Source organism: Perna viridis, chromosome 11 (genome assembly GCF_037379345.1).
Source record: "Perna viridis isolate PV_CMFRI_1.1 ecotype Kerala chromosome 11, ASM3737934v1, whole genome shotgun sequence".
Taxonomy (NCBI): domain Eukaryota; kingdom Metazoa; phylum Mollusca; class Bivalvia; order Mytilida; family Mytilidae; genus Perna; species Perna viridis.
Genome location: NC_142455.1, coordinates 10,033,635 through 10,050,449, shown reverse-complemented (window position 1 = coordinate 10,050,449; position 16,815 = coordinate 10,033,635). Strand labels below are relative to the sequence as shown.

General features: G+C 32.8%; 1 protein-coding gene across 3 annotated transcripts; it reads right to left on the bottom strand.

Annotated features, from left to right (window-relative positions):
* Positions 1–5,089: 5,089 nt before the first annotated feature.
* LOC148602923 (arylsulfatase B-like) lies at positions 5,090–16,476 on the bottom strand. Of its 3 annotated transcripts, XM_088552535.1 has the most exons (15): positions 16,333–16,476; positions 15,289–15,397; positions 14,696–14,807; positions 14,456–14,507; positions 13,561–13,664; positions 12,936–13,042; positions 12,457–12,515; positions 11,845–11,946; positions 11,049–11,112; positions 10,366–10,463; positions 9,223–9,359; positions 8,792–8,850; positions 7,681–7,807; positions 6,912–7,045; positions 5,090–6,516 (listed from the first exon to the last, which is right to left on the bottom strand). In XM_088552535.1, the coding sequence occupies exons 2-15, from the start codon at positions 15,386–15,388 to the stop codon at positions 6,344–6,346; spliced, it is 1,428 nt and encodes a 475-aa protein (XP_088408661.1). In that variant the 5' UTR covers positions 15,389–15,397; positions 16,333–16,476; the 3' UTR covers positions 5,090–6,343. The 3 variants fall into 3 exon arrangements, with proteins under 3 accessions (XP_088408661.1, XP_088408660.1, XP_088408659.1); XM_088552534.1 differs by lacking the exon at positions 16,333–16,476 and having other exon boundaries at positions 15,289–15,726; XM_088552533.1 differs by lacking the exons at positions 15,289–15,397; positions 16,333–16,476 and having other exon boundaries at positions 14,696–14,998.
* Between the last annotated feature and the right edge of the window lie 339 nt (positions 16,477–16,815).

Here is a 16,815-nt window from a genome sequence, read left to right as displayed (position 1 = left end):
GTTGCAAATTTGTGATGCAAATTTGGTCGCTCACTCAACGGGACTGGAACCCCTTCTCTTCTCTGACATCAATGGCAACGACGCCTGAACTAAGTCCAACACTCTAGACCTCTTGGCCAACTAGGCTACATACATATAGCTTTTGTTAACCGAGTAATACTTCCTAGTAAGTGAATTTTGAGCGAAAACATTAGCACATAATGTAACTGAATAGGACAACTTTTGAGAGTATCGGGTAAGACAGTAGAGGATCTGAAACATTATACAAATACAACTACACCAAGTATTTAATACATATAAGAAGTTTAATGGGATGTGGCACCTCTACCACCATGGGTATTTTTCAGACCTTTCTATGTTTACGATATCTTCCCTGTATCAAATTGATCCGATTGAGCAGTGTAGCGAATTGATTCGTCACATTCTGGGGTTTGTATAATATTGATTTGTAGTGACATGTGTCGTTAATTTGATCCTCTATCCTACATAACAACACCTAGATGAGCTGTCTCGTACTACCATTACATCGTGTACTAGGTCACAGCCCTAGATTAATCCTACGAGGAGGGCTCTCCCGGCCAGCGAAAGCTATATTTTTATAAGTCCCAGCAGGCTGGGTGATCCACAGCGTTTGACTTTGTGCAGGCAGTGTTGCCATAGATGTCAGAGAAGAAAAGGGGTTCGAATCCCGCTGCGGGAGCGACCAAATGTGCATCAATTCAGATACATTCAAAATTATGAAATTAATTTTCATGTAGGAGCTGAAGATAAGACAAATAAAACATCAGAGAAAGACAATATGAACTAAAACAAAAACCGGCAGTAGCATCAGTTTCCTGGAAGGGGAAACATGTCATGAACCATTAAATTATTATCAAAAGTAAAACAAAAAAAAAACAGGAATATTTCGTTAACACTTCATTCATGATTAATGTTACATTCCAATAAAAAAAGGCATACGTTTTATCGTCACGTATTCTTTATGGAAAATGGTTACAACGGAAAAGGATAGAGAGTTTTATTATAGCTTTCTTTCTTGTAACAACAATAAGGAAAGGAACTGAACACTTAATATAGAAGTTACAAACATTTTGATTTAAATGATTTTACAACTGATTTGCATTCCATTAAAATTACTGAAAATTGTTATGATACAGATTTCAACAATGATTATGAAAATGAGTTTGTAAACATTTAGACAAACATGCTCCAATAAAAACTAAAGCCAACGTAGAAAACCACTTTAATGTATGAATAAGGAACTTAGAGAGGCCATATATAGAAAAGAAACGCTATATACAAAATTTATTAAAAACCGGAATGTCAAAAATTGGGAGAAATTTAGGCAATAAAGAAATTTGGTAACACAACTCAAAACGAAATCTGTGAAAGTATACGTTTTAGAACGTTTCTCTGAAGGATAAAAAAATTGTGACTTCTGGAAAACAGTCAAGCCATTCTTCTCTAAAACAGGGAACTGTAGAGAGCAAACAAAATTGTACTACTTGAAAATGACAAAATTATAAACAATTCAGAAGACGTGTCAAACGTATTCAATAATTTTTTTCCACAGTAGCAGACAAAATAATAGCAGATGTTGAATATGACTCCTCAAACCATCCTAGTATAAATGAAATTTTGAACATTAGAAATGATAAAAACAATATTATATTTAAAGAGGTATCCAATGAAAATGTAGAGAAAATTTTAAATAACATAAATGTGAAAAAGGCCACAGGTGCTGATGGTATTCCAGCAAAAACTTTTAAAAATTGTAAATCCTGTATAGTGCCTCAACTTACCACTCTTGTTAATGTGTCAATTTAAAATACCTGTTTTCCTGATAAATTGAAAGAGGCACAGGTTACACCTTTATTCAAGACAAATGATCCATTGTCAAAAACAAATTATAGACCTGTTAGTATCCTTCCTATATTTTCTAAAGTTTTTGAAAAGATATATGAAATACAATTATCTGATTATTTTGACAAAATATTTTATCCTTTTCTATGTGCTTCCAGATGTGATAATGGATGCAAGACCCCTAATCAGAGTTTTAGAAGATTGGCCAGCTGCTCTTGACAAAAAGCAATATGTAGCAGTAGTTTTGATGAATCTTTCTAAGGCCATTGATTGACTTCCCCCATGAAATTCTGCTCGATAAATTATCAGCATACGGTGTTTCCATCAATTCAATCTTCCTCCTTAAATCTTATTTATCAAAAACCAGCAAATTAAAGTTAATAATGTTCTGAGCGGGTGGGATGACATTCATAAAGGTGTACCTCAGGGCCCCATCTGAGGGCCGTTGTTGTTTAACGTTTTTATAAATGGCATTTTCCTCTTTGTAAAAAAGGGAGCCTATATAATTATGCAGACGATAATACCTTGTCTTTTGTAACCCTGATTTTTATAAGTTAATCTCTACTCTTCAATGTGAGTCTCAAATTTTGATTGATTGGTTTCGGTTTAATAAAAAGCAGGCAACTCCTGATAATTTCAAGTTCTTGCAGTGGGGAAAAGGCATTTGAGAAAAATCCCTCCATTAAAAATACAAAATTCAGTCCTCACTTGAAAAACGGTGAAATTTCTAGGAATAGAGATTGATTATCAGTTAAACTTTGATGATCATATCAGTGTGATCTGCAGGAAAGTATCTCAGCAACTGAATGTTTTAAAAAGCCTAGACTCTTATTTGGACCGTTTAAGTAAACTAACTCTATTTCATACTTTTATTTTGAGTAATTTCAATTTTTGCCCTATGGCTTGGCACTTTTGTACAGAAAAGATTTTTTAAAAATTAGAAAAAGTGCAAGAAAGAGCACTTCGTTCCGTATATGAGGACTATAACAGCTCTTACCAGGTACTCCTCATCAAAGCTAGGGTGCCTTCACTTTTAAAACTGTGAAAATAATATTGCACATGTATGTCTAAAAAATCTGGTAAATGTAAAAAAATCTAAATATTCTTTTAGGTATATAAACGTATTGGATGTGCTTCAGGTAAAGTCAAGCAGATATGGTAAAAAAATCTTTTAAATTTGCTGCGGCAACACTCTGGAACAGCCTTCCCAACCATTTCAGGACAGAAAACAGTTTTTCTCATTTCAAGAGCCTAATTCAGTCCTGGAATGGTTCGGAATGTCGCTGCTCTGCATGCAGGTAAATTTCTGTTAGACATCATGCTTATTTTCAGCTATACGTTTTGTTTGGCTTCTTCTTGAATAACAGTACTTCTGCTTTAGATTTAGTTCCTGCATTTCTATATACTTTTATGTTTATTTCTCTGCTATATTAATATGTTTTATTTAGTGCATGCTATGCTTATTCTGTGCTTGATAATATGTATTGCTTTGTGTGTATGTGCCCTTGCCTTGGTTTATGTTATGCTTTTGTTTTATATTCGGTCAAAAACTGTGTCTGTATTTATGACGAGCTTCTGTTATCGAATATCTTGATATAGTAATTTTTTTGTTATATTTAGATTTCTTTCGTTAAAATCCGAAATATTGTTACTAATAGGAGCAAAATGAATCACGTGGTCTTGACAAGCGGAAGTCACCATCTAAAAACCGAAAACTAACAAAAGGGAATGACAAATCATCCCTTTTATTGTAAATTTCAGTATTTAGATTTCCATTGTTGATATGAATACTAAAATGAAGAACCAGATAATCTTTATTACACATGTATCAATTTATTTGGCTTTATTCAAAGAAAGTTTTGCCGGATATATATCGTCAACGTTGTTAAGAGCTAAAACATCGCTCAAATATCTGAGTGTGTCTATTAGATTTTTCTGTTAAATATAGTAATATTTTGCTTAGTCTTATGTAAAGAAAAAGATATACAGATCACTGCCACACTACAAAGAGACAATTTCTGGACAAAGATGAAGATCAACAGGAAGACCATACGCAAAGAAATTTAAAGTCTTCAGTTCTTTTCCTTTTTGTTGTTACAAACAAGAAAGCTGTAATAAAACTCTCTATCCTTTTCCTTTGTAACCATTTTCCGTAAAGAATTCGTGATGATAATACGTATCCCTTTTTGTATTGGAATGTAACATCAATCATGAATGAATTGTTAAAGAAATTTTCCTGTTTTTTTTTTCTTTTTTTACTTTTGATAATAATTCAATGGTTCATGACATGTTTACCCTTCCAGGACACCTGATGCTACTTTCGGTTTTTGATTGAGTTCATATTGTCTTTCTGATTTTTTTTGGTCTTATCTTCAATTCCTGCATGTAATTAAATTTCATAATATGTTAATATGTAGATCGTTTATTTCTTGTTTTGAATGTATCTAAATTGTTTCAGCGATGCAAGTTTGCTCGCTTACTCAGCGGGATTCGAACATCTTCTCCTCTCTGGCATCTACGGCAACACCGCCTGCACAAAGTCCAACTCTTTGGACCACTCGGTCAGCTAGGCTATATAAAATATAGCTTTCGCTGGCCGGGTCGTTCCTCCTCGTTGGATTAATCTAGGACTGTAACCATGTACACGATGCATGGTAGTGCGGGACAGCTCATCTAGGTGTTGGTATGTAGGATAGAGGATCAAATTAACTATACATGTCACAACAAGTCCATATTATACAAACGTCCTCAGAATGTGACTCTATTCGCTACACTGCTCCATCGGATCAAATTGATTCAGAGAAGATAATGTAAACTTCTAGAAGGGTCTGAAAAATTCCTAACTCGGTTAACGAAAGCTATATCTTTGTATAGCCTTGTTGGCCCAGTGGTCTAGAGCGTTGGACTTAGTGCAGGCGGTGTTGTAATAGATCTCAGAGAAGAGAGAGAGCGACCAAATTTGCATCGCAAATTTGCAACCTTGCATCGATTCTAGAGTTGGGATGTAGCTTAGGCTTGATTATATATATATATATATCATCTTACTTTAATCCGCGACATTGTGTACATCAATAATGGCAATGTGTTTGTAACAGAGAAGCGATATAACTTTGTATTCGTATATGTAAGAGAGTGCACCAAAATGTACTTGTACAAGTTTGTGTCTTCTTGTGGCGTACTTTATATCAAATTTGAAATAAAATGCAGGATTGAAATTTTCAAGAAATAAAGAAGCAGGAACTTTTATTGTCATAATATTTTTAGTTTACATTGAAAAATATTTGGGGGTATCACCCCCACCCCCATTCAAGTCAAGTACACTCCATGTTTCGAGTGAAGTCCCAAGTACAATTTGTTTTTTGGTAAAGTCCAAAGTCCATGAAATTTGAAGTGATACCCTCATATTTCGGCGTTCTATGTTGACAAAAAAGTATACATTTTCTAATAAAAATAGGGCAGGACAGACAATTTGATCCTAGCCCACCATAAAAATAAAAAAAAAACATCCGTTTTGATTTTCCAAAAAAGCTTGATCAAGAAAATAAATTGGCAGGTCATCCTTGTCGGTAAACATAAATCCTGGTTCTAAGGTTATATTATTTTTCCGGTGTTCCTACTCTGATACTGCGCAAACTTTTTTGCAAATTGACGGCAATCGATCATATATGCATGAGATCTATAATTCAAGTTGACTAATAAATAAAATTTGAAGACCGAGAGATGCGAAGCAAGAACATTTCTGTGGATGGAATTTGTAAAAAAATCCTGATTTGATGCAAAAACAAAAAAAATCAAATTTCAAGCGCGGAGCATTCGCCGGATACGCCCCTTTGACTCCACGCCTGGATTAAATACTCCGTTTGAAACTTTTTCTACATTTTTACCTCAGTAAATTAATATGCAAATTATGTTTTATTTGCAATAATACGGGGCTATCTTTCATATTCCTCAGTTCAACAAAGTGTCGTGATTAGAAAATCTAGCTCAAATTCTCCAAGAAAAGAAAATTGTTTCATATCTCCAACCCGACCATCGCTAAAATGTTTGATAATCAAATTGGCATAACTCCCCCTAAAACTATCGGACAATGCTGATTATTATTGTGTTTCCTCGGGTTCCGTTGTGAAATTGTAGTCGTGAGTTTGTGTAGGACAGACGGACTCACAGATTGACGCCTGACATTTACAGAAGATTTCCCAAAGCAGCCCTTGAATCCCGACGTCATATTGCTTCTACGGTCAAAGGGATATAAATCGCAAATTTCACGCAAAACGCGACGTCACAAATTGACGACGATGTAACAGTTTGTGCCATACAATGCGAATAAACAAAAGTGTGATTTCTCTTTAAAGAAAAACACCCAAAACAATTTCTTTAAATAAAAAAAAACAACAACAACCAAAAAACAAAAAACGGCGTCATTTTCATGGTTGGCTCCAAGGGTATTACTGAAATCACTATCATATCCATTCCCACATCATTAGCACCACCCTGGTGTCCAAAATCCGCCATAATTAGTAGGGTTAGAATTTGGATCAGCCTTTAGCGTTACTGGTGGCACAATATCTTTCTTATAACTGTTTAGTCTTTCCTTTAGTTGCCTTAAAATATTAATTTCCTTTAAATGTAGATTGTGCCGTTCATTTGGATCATCTAAAAATAAAAGCAGTAAGCATTTGTAGATGTATATATGACATGTTTTTAACCAATCTCTTCATTCGTAGTGATTTTTATTCGGTTTAAATGCTTGCATAATAAGCATAAAAAATGCTTGCCAAAAAAAGAATAATAAACAATCATAACAATTGGAATTGATTTAAAATGAGTATGATATAAAAAATATGTTTGCGTTTCTAATTTTGGCGAATGCTGGGTAAAAAAACTTAGTCTTTAAACCGAGATATTTTGGCATTTTTTAGTCAGACCGCTAAACTTTTGTCCAAAAGTGTGTTTTGTATCCAGTCCTTGTTATGCATCAATATATCATCGTGAATTGGATTTAACTTATTTTTTGCCTTTTGATTCAACAAAAGATTTATAAAACTTACTTAAAACGTCATATAATTGATAATATCCTAACTCGATTGGTTCCTCGACTTTCCCATCTTCCTCCGAGGTCGGAACAGGGTACCAGCCATTATAAGGACCAGCATATCCCTCAATCAGTTTGTAATTACCGACTCTGTAAATAACAGATCCAAATCATATTCACTTTACAAATTTCGATATGCTGTACATGTATTTCAATGAGTAACTTCTACTCAGCAACATCCGAATCAAATATGTAGGAAGATCCAAGTCCAAGAAAACATTGTATACAAGATGTACTCAAAATAAAAACTATTGAAAAAGTAACCAAATCCCTTTACCGAGAGATTCTGCCATGCGCAATAACATTTGAATGTCGTATCAGAAGCATGTTGTCAATCCAACTCGACCTGTGTTGAACTACTACTCTATCATCATCAACTCTTGATTGTGCAGTAATACAAATGACTATCAGAAACCGAATAGACTTACGGACTGAATTATTTTGTGTTGCTTTATGTCAATTTTAAACTATACAATACAAATCATGTGAAAGACATTAAAACTGAAGTCCAAAACCTACACAATTAAATGACATGAAAGAGCGGCAATGTTAAAATGCAGGTACTAACAGTGGGTCTAGGCATGGAAGACATCACAGCTGTTTTTGGTGTTTTGATTTCACATTAAATAGTTGGTGTCTTATTATTTATTACCACTTGAACCATTTAATAATGTATGCAATTGAATTAAGTATTTAATTTAATAATAGGCTAAGGAAGCACTCACCTGATAGCAGCATGACCATTAATAGGCAGCCATGAAGTATCTAGGTTGTAAACGAATTCAGTCCTCCTTGTTGTTTTCATCCCGTTACGTAAACTATCCCAGTGGTTTATTCCATCAATTTCTGGCACTGTTTCAATGAAAATAATGAATTGTCACATGTAAAACAAAAATGATTTAGAATTAGTTTGACGTAAGTTAAAAATTCGAACCTAGGCAGGAAAAATTGGGCGACTGGAAAATTTCAACCGATCAAAAAGAAAGTTAGAATTCAAGAGACATTCAGTTTCATTGAAACGTTCCAGTTCGTTGTGTAATTCACACATGATTAAAACTGCTGGACCTTAGGCAATGCTAAACTGATTTTCCACCATTTTCATTACTACACAGACAGAAAAGAGAAACATATTATATATTACCACAGCGGTGGGTCTAGACGCTTGAAAGGAAGGGGTGCCAGTAGGGGTTCCTTACAAAAAGGGGGTGCTAGGATATCATTTACACTTTTTTGTCAGTTTTAGTCCGGAGAATGCAAATTTTCCAAAAAGGAAGGAGTCAAGCCCCTGCTCCCCATGGAGCCGCCACTGATTATGAAGGCATTTCGTTTCTTTTGTGTTAATTTTAATCGTTTCTCAGTAGTTTGTTCATTTGTGGTTTCAATTTCCTGGAATTTAGTACAATTTTTACGTTGTAGATTGAAATTTAAATTATTTTTGGAATTTCAGTTCGGGTTCGATGAAACCACAAAAACCACGAAAAATGATGTCATAAATAGTTTCCTTCTTTAAAGAGTAATAGGACAATTATTTGGAAATACGAGTGAATATCAAAAATATCATCACGGGTGCCGAAAAACGCCTAGATTTAACGAGTTTAATCCTCAAGCGTTCTTTGTAGTAGTTATCATATTTTGGTTATTCACGATAACCAATTGATTATCCTATTTATTATATAGATTTTCTTCATAATTTATCTACATTTTCAACATTGATTGATATCAAAGTTGTGACGTTTTCACGAGAGAAAGTCCAAGAGTGAAATTACCGAATTACTACTTTTCGCGCCTTTCTATCCAACGGGGAAATATTGAAAATCAGTACACCGCAAACATTACCTTCTTCACCGCCAGCTGCAGCCAAAATAGTCGGCATCCAGTCAACTGCATGCATCATGCTGTACAAGCATAAAATTATTATCATATCTTATCTTTAACATCGTACGACTACATATTACTACGTACAACGGATATCTATAATACTCACGTAATATGAATGTTAAGGCAAATAATATATTCAAATAGCTTAACTAACTCTTCTTCTCATGTTATTTTAAATACTTTCCTTAATTAAGCATTTGTTTTTTAAAGCTTGCATAAAACAAAATAGCAAATACCAAAGTTACTAATTTAATATATATCGCAATTTTTTTATATGCTGTACACGAATTCAAAGAAGTCACCTTTCATCAGCAGCATGCTTATTCTTACCATAAATAATCAAGGAGAACAATTATTTTTCTGTAAATTATGTTACAAATAAGTCTTACCCTTCAAAAACAGTCTTCTGTTTCTTTAATCCAGCTCCGTAAACAAAGGCAGCTGCTCGAGTTCCCCCTTCATAAACTGTTATCTTAGATCCTCGTAAAGGATAGTTGTTGCCGTAAAACTGAGGCCAACCACCATTCTGAAATTGAGAATATGAAATAAAAACATCTAAACTTAATGAAATACTTTGATGTGTAAGTGTTTGTAAGAATAATGTAAAATGGGAAAAATCAGAAACATGCATGTCAAAACCGCACTGATCTGACAATATAATTTCACTCAAGGATACTTTCTCTCTTTGCAAAGACCATCATTTGATCTCTGCATCACTTGATTTGCGCAGAAATTTTTCGATAGAATCTTTAAAAAATGAGGTTTTTGACCGAGTTATCTGCCCTTGAAATGTTTATTTTCAGTGCATTTCAATGAAATTGTACCTCAATGGTCCAGCATGATATTGCAGAAACAGTAACAGAACACACCAACACTCATACTGTTCATTTCGTTGTTGCGCTTCCAAGACAATAAGTGATGAGAATATATGTGAAATTGGCACTTTGAAAGAGTTATTATTCATGATAAGGTTTGATTTTGTTGATTTTAGCGGGATATGAATCTAATATTTTCTAAAATTTACATATCTGAATAAAGACAGGACTATCAATCAATAAAATTATATCATACATGTATTTGAACCGAAAAATCATTATTTGTTTGATGGGGTTTGATCTACAGTATGAATACCGTCTTCCATAGGCAGTGTCTTAATTTAATATGGAATGATTCAAAGCTCTTACAATTATATCTGATGAGGTTGAATGATCTAAATCAACACTAATATTCGGTTCAAACAAAACATTAGAGATAGAAAGAAATAATGGAACAAGATATTTGAACTAAAGAACCAAGATTAGAAAGGTAATCACTATATAATGTTCCAAGTATAAAGATATACACATACAACACAGAACATGAAATTGTCAAAATATCACTAACAAAGTAACAAATGAAAAATTTTGAAAGTTTTGGTGCGGGATAAAATAAGGACATGACAATATAAGTAATAAAACTCTAGTGGTAATTCCATAATGAGGTAAATCAGTAATCAAAGTTAATTCTAGCAGTAATAGAAATAGAGGTCTTACGTCAGCTGTAAATATAATCAGTGTATTTTCAAACATTCCATTTCTCTTCAATGATTCTGTGACGTTACCAATTGCATCATCCATAGCAGTGACCATACCTGTAAAAATAGAGCGTGTAAGCAAGACGGGAAAAATCGGGACTTTGGAACGTGTTAAATTGCTATTAGAATCATTCAGAGATGTCTGGTTTGACAAGTTTTCGGATTATTCAGGGTTCGGTTTCAGCCGGATTTAATGTAGTAAGAAATGTTTGTGATAAATTACAAGTGTTAAGCTATTAAGCCCGGTAATTCTGAAGTTTTATTAAAAAATGTTAAATATTCGACCGAGTAATTATTTGATGTTACCAAGAGTTGTTAATCTACTAAAACAGTTACTCAAACTTCTAAAAACCTGATAAGCACGTTAATATAATGACACGGAGTGGAGTAGTTTTTTACACAAATGTTACTGCATATATATTGGGTCTTCACATTCTGAGACGTTATATTTACTTGTTTATCAGCGAAAGCTATATTTTTAGCTGGTTGAGTGGTCTAGGGCGCGGTGCGAGTTCGAGTCCCGCGGAGGAAACGACCAAAAATTTGCATCGCAAATTTGACAGTTCTTACATCGATGGGAATTTTTCAGACTCTTCTATATATGTGTGTGTGTGTGTGTGTGTGTGTGTGTAAAAACCCTGCCTGAAAACTGTCTTCTTCCTTTGTTCTTTATATTATTGTACATATCTTCGTAATATTTTGGAACCTATGAGTTTAAGAAAAAATGTTAAACTATTAAACTGTTAAGACTAAAAGAGTTCAAATGTTATTTATAGAAACATAATTTAGGACAACGAAAAAATTGTGGCATGCCTTTGACTTGATTAACTTCGGTAAACGTTAGTGAGTACATCCAGATGCATTTGAATATAACCAATAATAAATAAAATGTGATATGTGCGACTCACATATAGTCAACTGAACAGCTACATTCTTAATACAAGTCTTTGTAGGGTTTTTCGCGCATACAGATAATAGGACTTTCATTTTCAAAATTCGAAATAAATCCGCAATTATGCAGCATGTCGTGTATGTCTAGTATATCTGTTCAAGTCTTTAGAACTGGTGTTTTTTCTGTTTTATAGGTGACTTTACAGTCAGCATTTACAATTATCTTTTTTGTATTGTATGATAACAAAACGATACAGGTGAACACGAATATTCAATGCGATTGAAAAAAACGTTGAAATCACCGACGTTTACTTACAATCGTGTTTTTTTTATAATTGTAAAAAGCTAAAAAGATTTTGAATTATTTTGAATGAAGAACACCTTTGTTATTTTTCTTATAAACACAAACAAGCTTGAGCCCTAAAGCTAATGTTTTCGCGTTGTGTACGATTCTTTGTTATACAATTACCAGCCCAGATAGTAAGAATGTTTAACCAATGTTTAGGTAATGGCACATTGAAAGTAAATATGTAAATATATACTCTACCTGTATAGGCGCATGAACAGATTGGAATGGCAAATACAGAAACATGGGTTTGTTTTTATCATGGCCGGATATAATTTGATCAGCACGACGAGCGTATGCAAACTGAAAGAAATATTAAGAATTACATATTATTTTTTTTAATTATGTAAAGAATGACTGTATTATTTTTCGGTCTATGAAGAAATAACCTCAATCACGTAGTGCACACTTAAGAACCTGCGTAGTAGATTATTTTCAAGTGTGGACAACGAGCATTGAGGTTTTTTCATATAGACCAACAAATATATTACAGTAATTCCTTATAATTTAATTTTAGTATCCAAATTCAACGAGTAAATCATTGAAAAAGATTATGACGTCTGTCATACAATATTTGGTCTATGAGATAATGTACCAAATTTATCCAATCAGAAAGCGTGTTACTTCTGAAATGATTTTTTTTCTTCAATAGTTGATTTGCAAGCTATGTATACATTTCCATGGCTGTAACTATGACAAAATACTGATGATAGTTATAACGGCAAACCACCGTTCATTCCGTTTATAAATCCAAAGTGGTTACTACAAAAACTTACGGTTGAATAAGCCCGAATAGTTACTACGGCAACTTACCGTTGAATATGTGTCTGGTTTTACTGGTTTCTTGTTATCTCGAAAGTCTGATCCGCCTACTGTCAAATATAAAGACGTCAGCTTTCATAATATAAATCATTTTCGTAAACATGTATTAGCAGTAATTAATAAGTATGGCTGTTTTTATTCCTAAATAGATCAGGTAAAAGAGGAACAGGATTCAAGATTCTAGGTAGACCAAATCCAGGATGACGAAAGGCCAAAAATAGCGAGAAGAATGAAATGTAAGGAGCCAAGTTTAAAATTGCCCAAACAAAAGAAAGAAAAATATAGAAGAATATATGAAGAAGACGAAAATGTTCCAACCACGTATAATACTTAAACGGTTATTCTCTTATTTTGTTCCGCGCATCAGCAATTATCTTGGTTAAATTATCATAAAGTGTGAAAAAAAGTTGGGTTTTATTATGGTCTAATTTCGATTTCATTTCGTCATAAATGCACGTTGATATACTTACAAATAGTATAGTTAAAGTAGTCTTCTTGACCATTGTAATATCCATAAAATGTATCAAACCCTCTGTATGTTGGAGTACATTCCCATTTACACATACCAAGATGCCACCTAAGTATAACACATTTCCCAAAAATGATCCAATTTCATAAGTGAGTGGAAATTGTAAGATAAATGCAACTGTATCGTACTAAAACTTGTTCATAACTCGTGTAAAAAGTGTTGTTAGTTAAAGTATAGATTACATGTATATTATGTTCAAAATTTTCGAAAACAATGGCCCGTACAGAAATCCAAATTAAAAGCATCCACGAGTAATGGTATGTTTTTTTGGCCCAATTATTTCGTCAATTCTTTTTCAGAAAATAACAAATCTAGAAGCTAAATAAATATATTAAATATATCATTCATAGTATAAATGCAAATATTTAATTCATGGTATGTATTTAATAATATCAATTTCAATTCTGCCATTTTTGCCTCCATACATATTTTTAAATTTGAGAAAAATCTTGCTTTATTTTCAAATAACTAAAAACAAATGTGAGATTTTATTTTTTTCAGTTTACACAACAGACGCAATCATAATGATACGATCACAAAAGGGTATACAGGTATCTATGCATTACTTTCCAATAATATGTGTATTGTATCCAAGATCTTTCAGTTTCTGTGGAAGAAATGTTCTGTTCAGTGGTGCACATGATGGTGCTTGTGGTAGCAATGCTCCGCGCTAAAACGTCAAGAAGTGAGAGTGAAAAATTAATCATAAACGTGCTCCTACACAAATGCTCAAGTTCTTATAAGTATTTATTAGCCTGTCGCGTGAAAACTGACAGAAACAAAACATATTTCTATAAATTAAAATTAAACATGCACTATACTATTTCCCCTTATTTTCCTGTTGCATGGGGTGTTAACCAAGTTCTTTTAGTTTCTGAGGAAGAAAAATGCGATTTAATGGTGTAAATGACGGAGTATGAGGTGAAATCAACCGTTTCTGTAACAGGACAAACAGAATAATTATTTTTATTTATTTATTTTTTATTATTATTATTATTATTTATTTTTATTTATTTATTTTTTTTTTTTTTTTGGTGTGTTGGTTTTCAAATATTAAATCGAGCATTTCGTGGTATTAAAAAAAATTAGAACCCTTTTCTGCGGAACAAAAATTCTAACATCACCAGCGACTTCTCCTTAAATGCTTCCAGTACTTAACATAATATATATGTAAATAATTATAAGCTACACACAGCACAACATCCTATATTTATATTAATTGAAATTACAAATTCGTGCGTAAATCGTAAGATAATCGACTTACATATGACAATGCGCGAATAATGATTACATTGTAACGCTTGATAAGCATATAAAGTATTATTCATACAAACATCATCACGAAGCAGTAGTACGTACGATCTTCAAGCGTGGCACTTCTTCGCGTGTACTTAAACATATTAATTCCGTATTTGGTTAATTGCATGCTTTCCTGCATGGCATTAATTTAAAAAAACATACCTGCAAACCAGACTTGAATGGATAAAAACCAGACAAAAACGCATTTCTCGATCTACAAAAAAAAAACATTATGTATACTAGTATTTACCCAAAAATCCATACTGAATATCAAAGATACACGTTTAGATGAACGTATCAAAATGAACAAAAAGGCTGTTCCTGGGAAATTATAAAATGAACTAATTTTCATTGTGAAAGCATTTGCAAGCAAAATATTGTATACTAATCACAACAACTTACGGTGTGCATACTGGTTGTACATACGAGTGGTTTAATATCATTCCATTCTTTGCAAGGTAGTCGATGTTAGGGGATATTATATCAGGATTGTGAAATCCAACATCATTCCAACCTGTGGATGGAAAGTTAATAATCGGAAAATTAACGTCACAAGTTATATTGATTGTGTCATACATCGTAATAATCTGTAAGAACGTGTTATCAACTGCATCATTTAGTTTGATTGTCATCATTTTATTAAAGGTAATAACGTCGACCAATAAAAAAGTCAACATACGAATAATATTGATCATTTTGTTGGCTAAAAAAAAAGAATGAAAACGCTTTACGTTTAGTAAAGTAACTGATCTCAAAGTTAAGCAAAGAAAAAACCATTGAAATCACATTTGTTCAAAAGTGCTTATGAAAACATATTGAATCTCTGAATATAATTATTCCCTTGGCTTTGTTGAAGTAGAATATGGCCCGCGTTTCAATCACTAAAATGTACGACATCTTTGATAAAGGACAGATCTGCAAAATCAGTCTGATATGAAAGAGTTATAAAAAAATCAAGATATTTGGATACAAAAAAATAGAAACGTACTACTTACCTAAATCATCAGCAACTATAAATAAAATGTTTGGCTTTTGGTCCGCCGAGACAACAACTAATACAGCTACCAGCGTTAACATTACATACGAAAGTGCCATAGCCCTAGTCTGTATAATCATGAAATGTGAGCAACATATATAACATATAACATGCGCGCTGAAATACAGATCCCAGATGGAGACATACAATAAAAAAGACTTGCATAATTTTCATTTATTAATATAATTTCTTATACCCCGCTATATTCGTACCCAATGTATCTTCGACCACAAACACACCTGTGGTCAGGTTTAAAGGACTTTTGAGGCCCAAATTAGACTCACAGACGATAGCAAATAACCCCACCACTAAAAAACCAAAAACAAACAAATAGACAAACAAAAACATAAAACAAATATCTGCACACATTAAGAACATCTGATTATCTGTTAAGTAGAGATAACTATGTAAATGACAATAAAATACAATAAAAACTGTTGGATTTTCAATGTGGATTATCTCCTAAGAGCAGATAGATTGGAATGGATAATTTTGCATTTCATCATAAAGACCTACAACTTAAATAAAAATATGTGAAGTCTATTTTTGGTTTCTCACATTTAACAGAATTTTCACGATTCTTACAAATACTGATACTTAAGAACGGGTTTCCCAGGAAAACATGTAAAGTAAGAAGTTATCTAAATAACTATGTCAACAATATAAACAAGCACCATTCTAAAATCTTATGTAAAATCTTCTGAAATTACAAATTCAAATTCTTTATTGACACAAACTCATAATCCAAAACATGGTTATGGTCCAATGGCAATGACAATACAAACAAACAGTAATGTAAACTAACATGTTGAAGAATCAAACATATATAATATGATAATAATACAGTTTTACATTATAGCTTATTACTTCTTATATCAAGGCAATCTGTAATATAAATAGAAATCAGTTTCAGGAAGTGCCCTGAATTATAATTAAACATTAGATTTAAAATTAGTTTGGAATTTTTATGCTCATTACATGAAAGCGTACGTTAAATACTTACATTTCAGATATGAATGATATATGTGAATAAATAAATCACTGAAAATCGATCAAGATATTTTTTTATCCTATTACATCTTTCAGTGTATCATGTGTATAGTATTATCAACACATTGTCGTTTCAGTCAGTGATCGGCGTCCTACAATATGACCTCAATTAAAGAGAAAATCCACATTGTGACCTTGTAGCGGTTTTTGGAATGTAATAATTGTAATATTCAAGTATAACACTTTTTATTTTAGCAGTAGGTTGTTTTATTAAAAATACTATGATTGAACCTAAGTGTTTTTGTGCTATTTTGTATTATACAAACAATATAACGAGAAAAGGTTGGTTAATATTTTATACATTTTAAGATAATAGTGGGCGATGTCATTATAAGGTAGTCAATGAGAAATAAAGTGATATTCTTGGAAGCAATGAGAGCCTGGTTTTAGACTGACAGGAAGTGACGGCGAGCGAAACCTTTCATACAGAGCTAGA

Coding starts and splice junctions, on each gene's coding strand:
- LOC148602923 (XM_088552533.1), bottom strand. CDS start 14,988: ATGATCAATATTATTCGTATGTTGACTTTTTTATTGGTCGACGTTATT. Junction 14,508..14,695: donor GTACAACCAGTATGCACACC/GTAAGTTGTTGT, acceptor TTTTTTTTGTAG/ATCGAGAAATGCGTTTTTGT. Junction 13,043..13,560: donor AATACACATATTATTGGAAA/GTAATGCATAGA, acceptor TGTTATACTTAG/GTGGCATCTTGGTATGTGTA.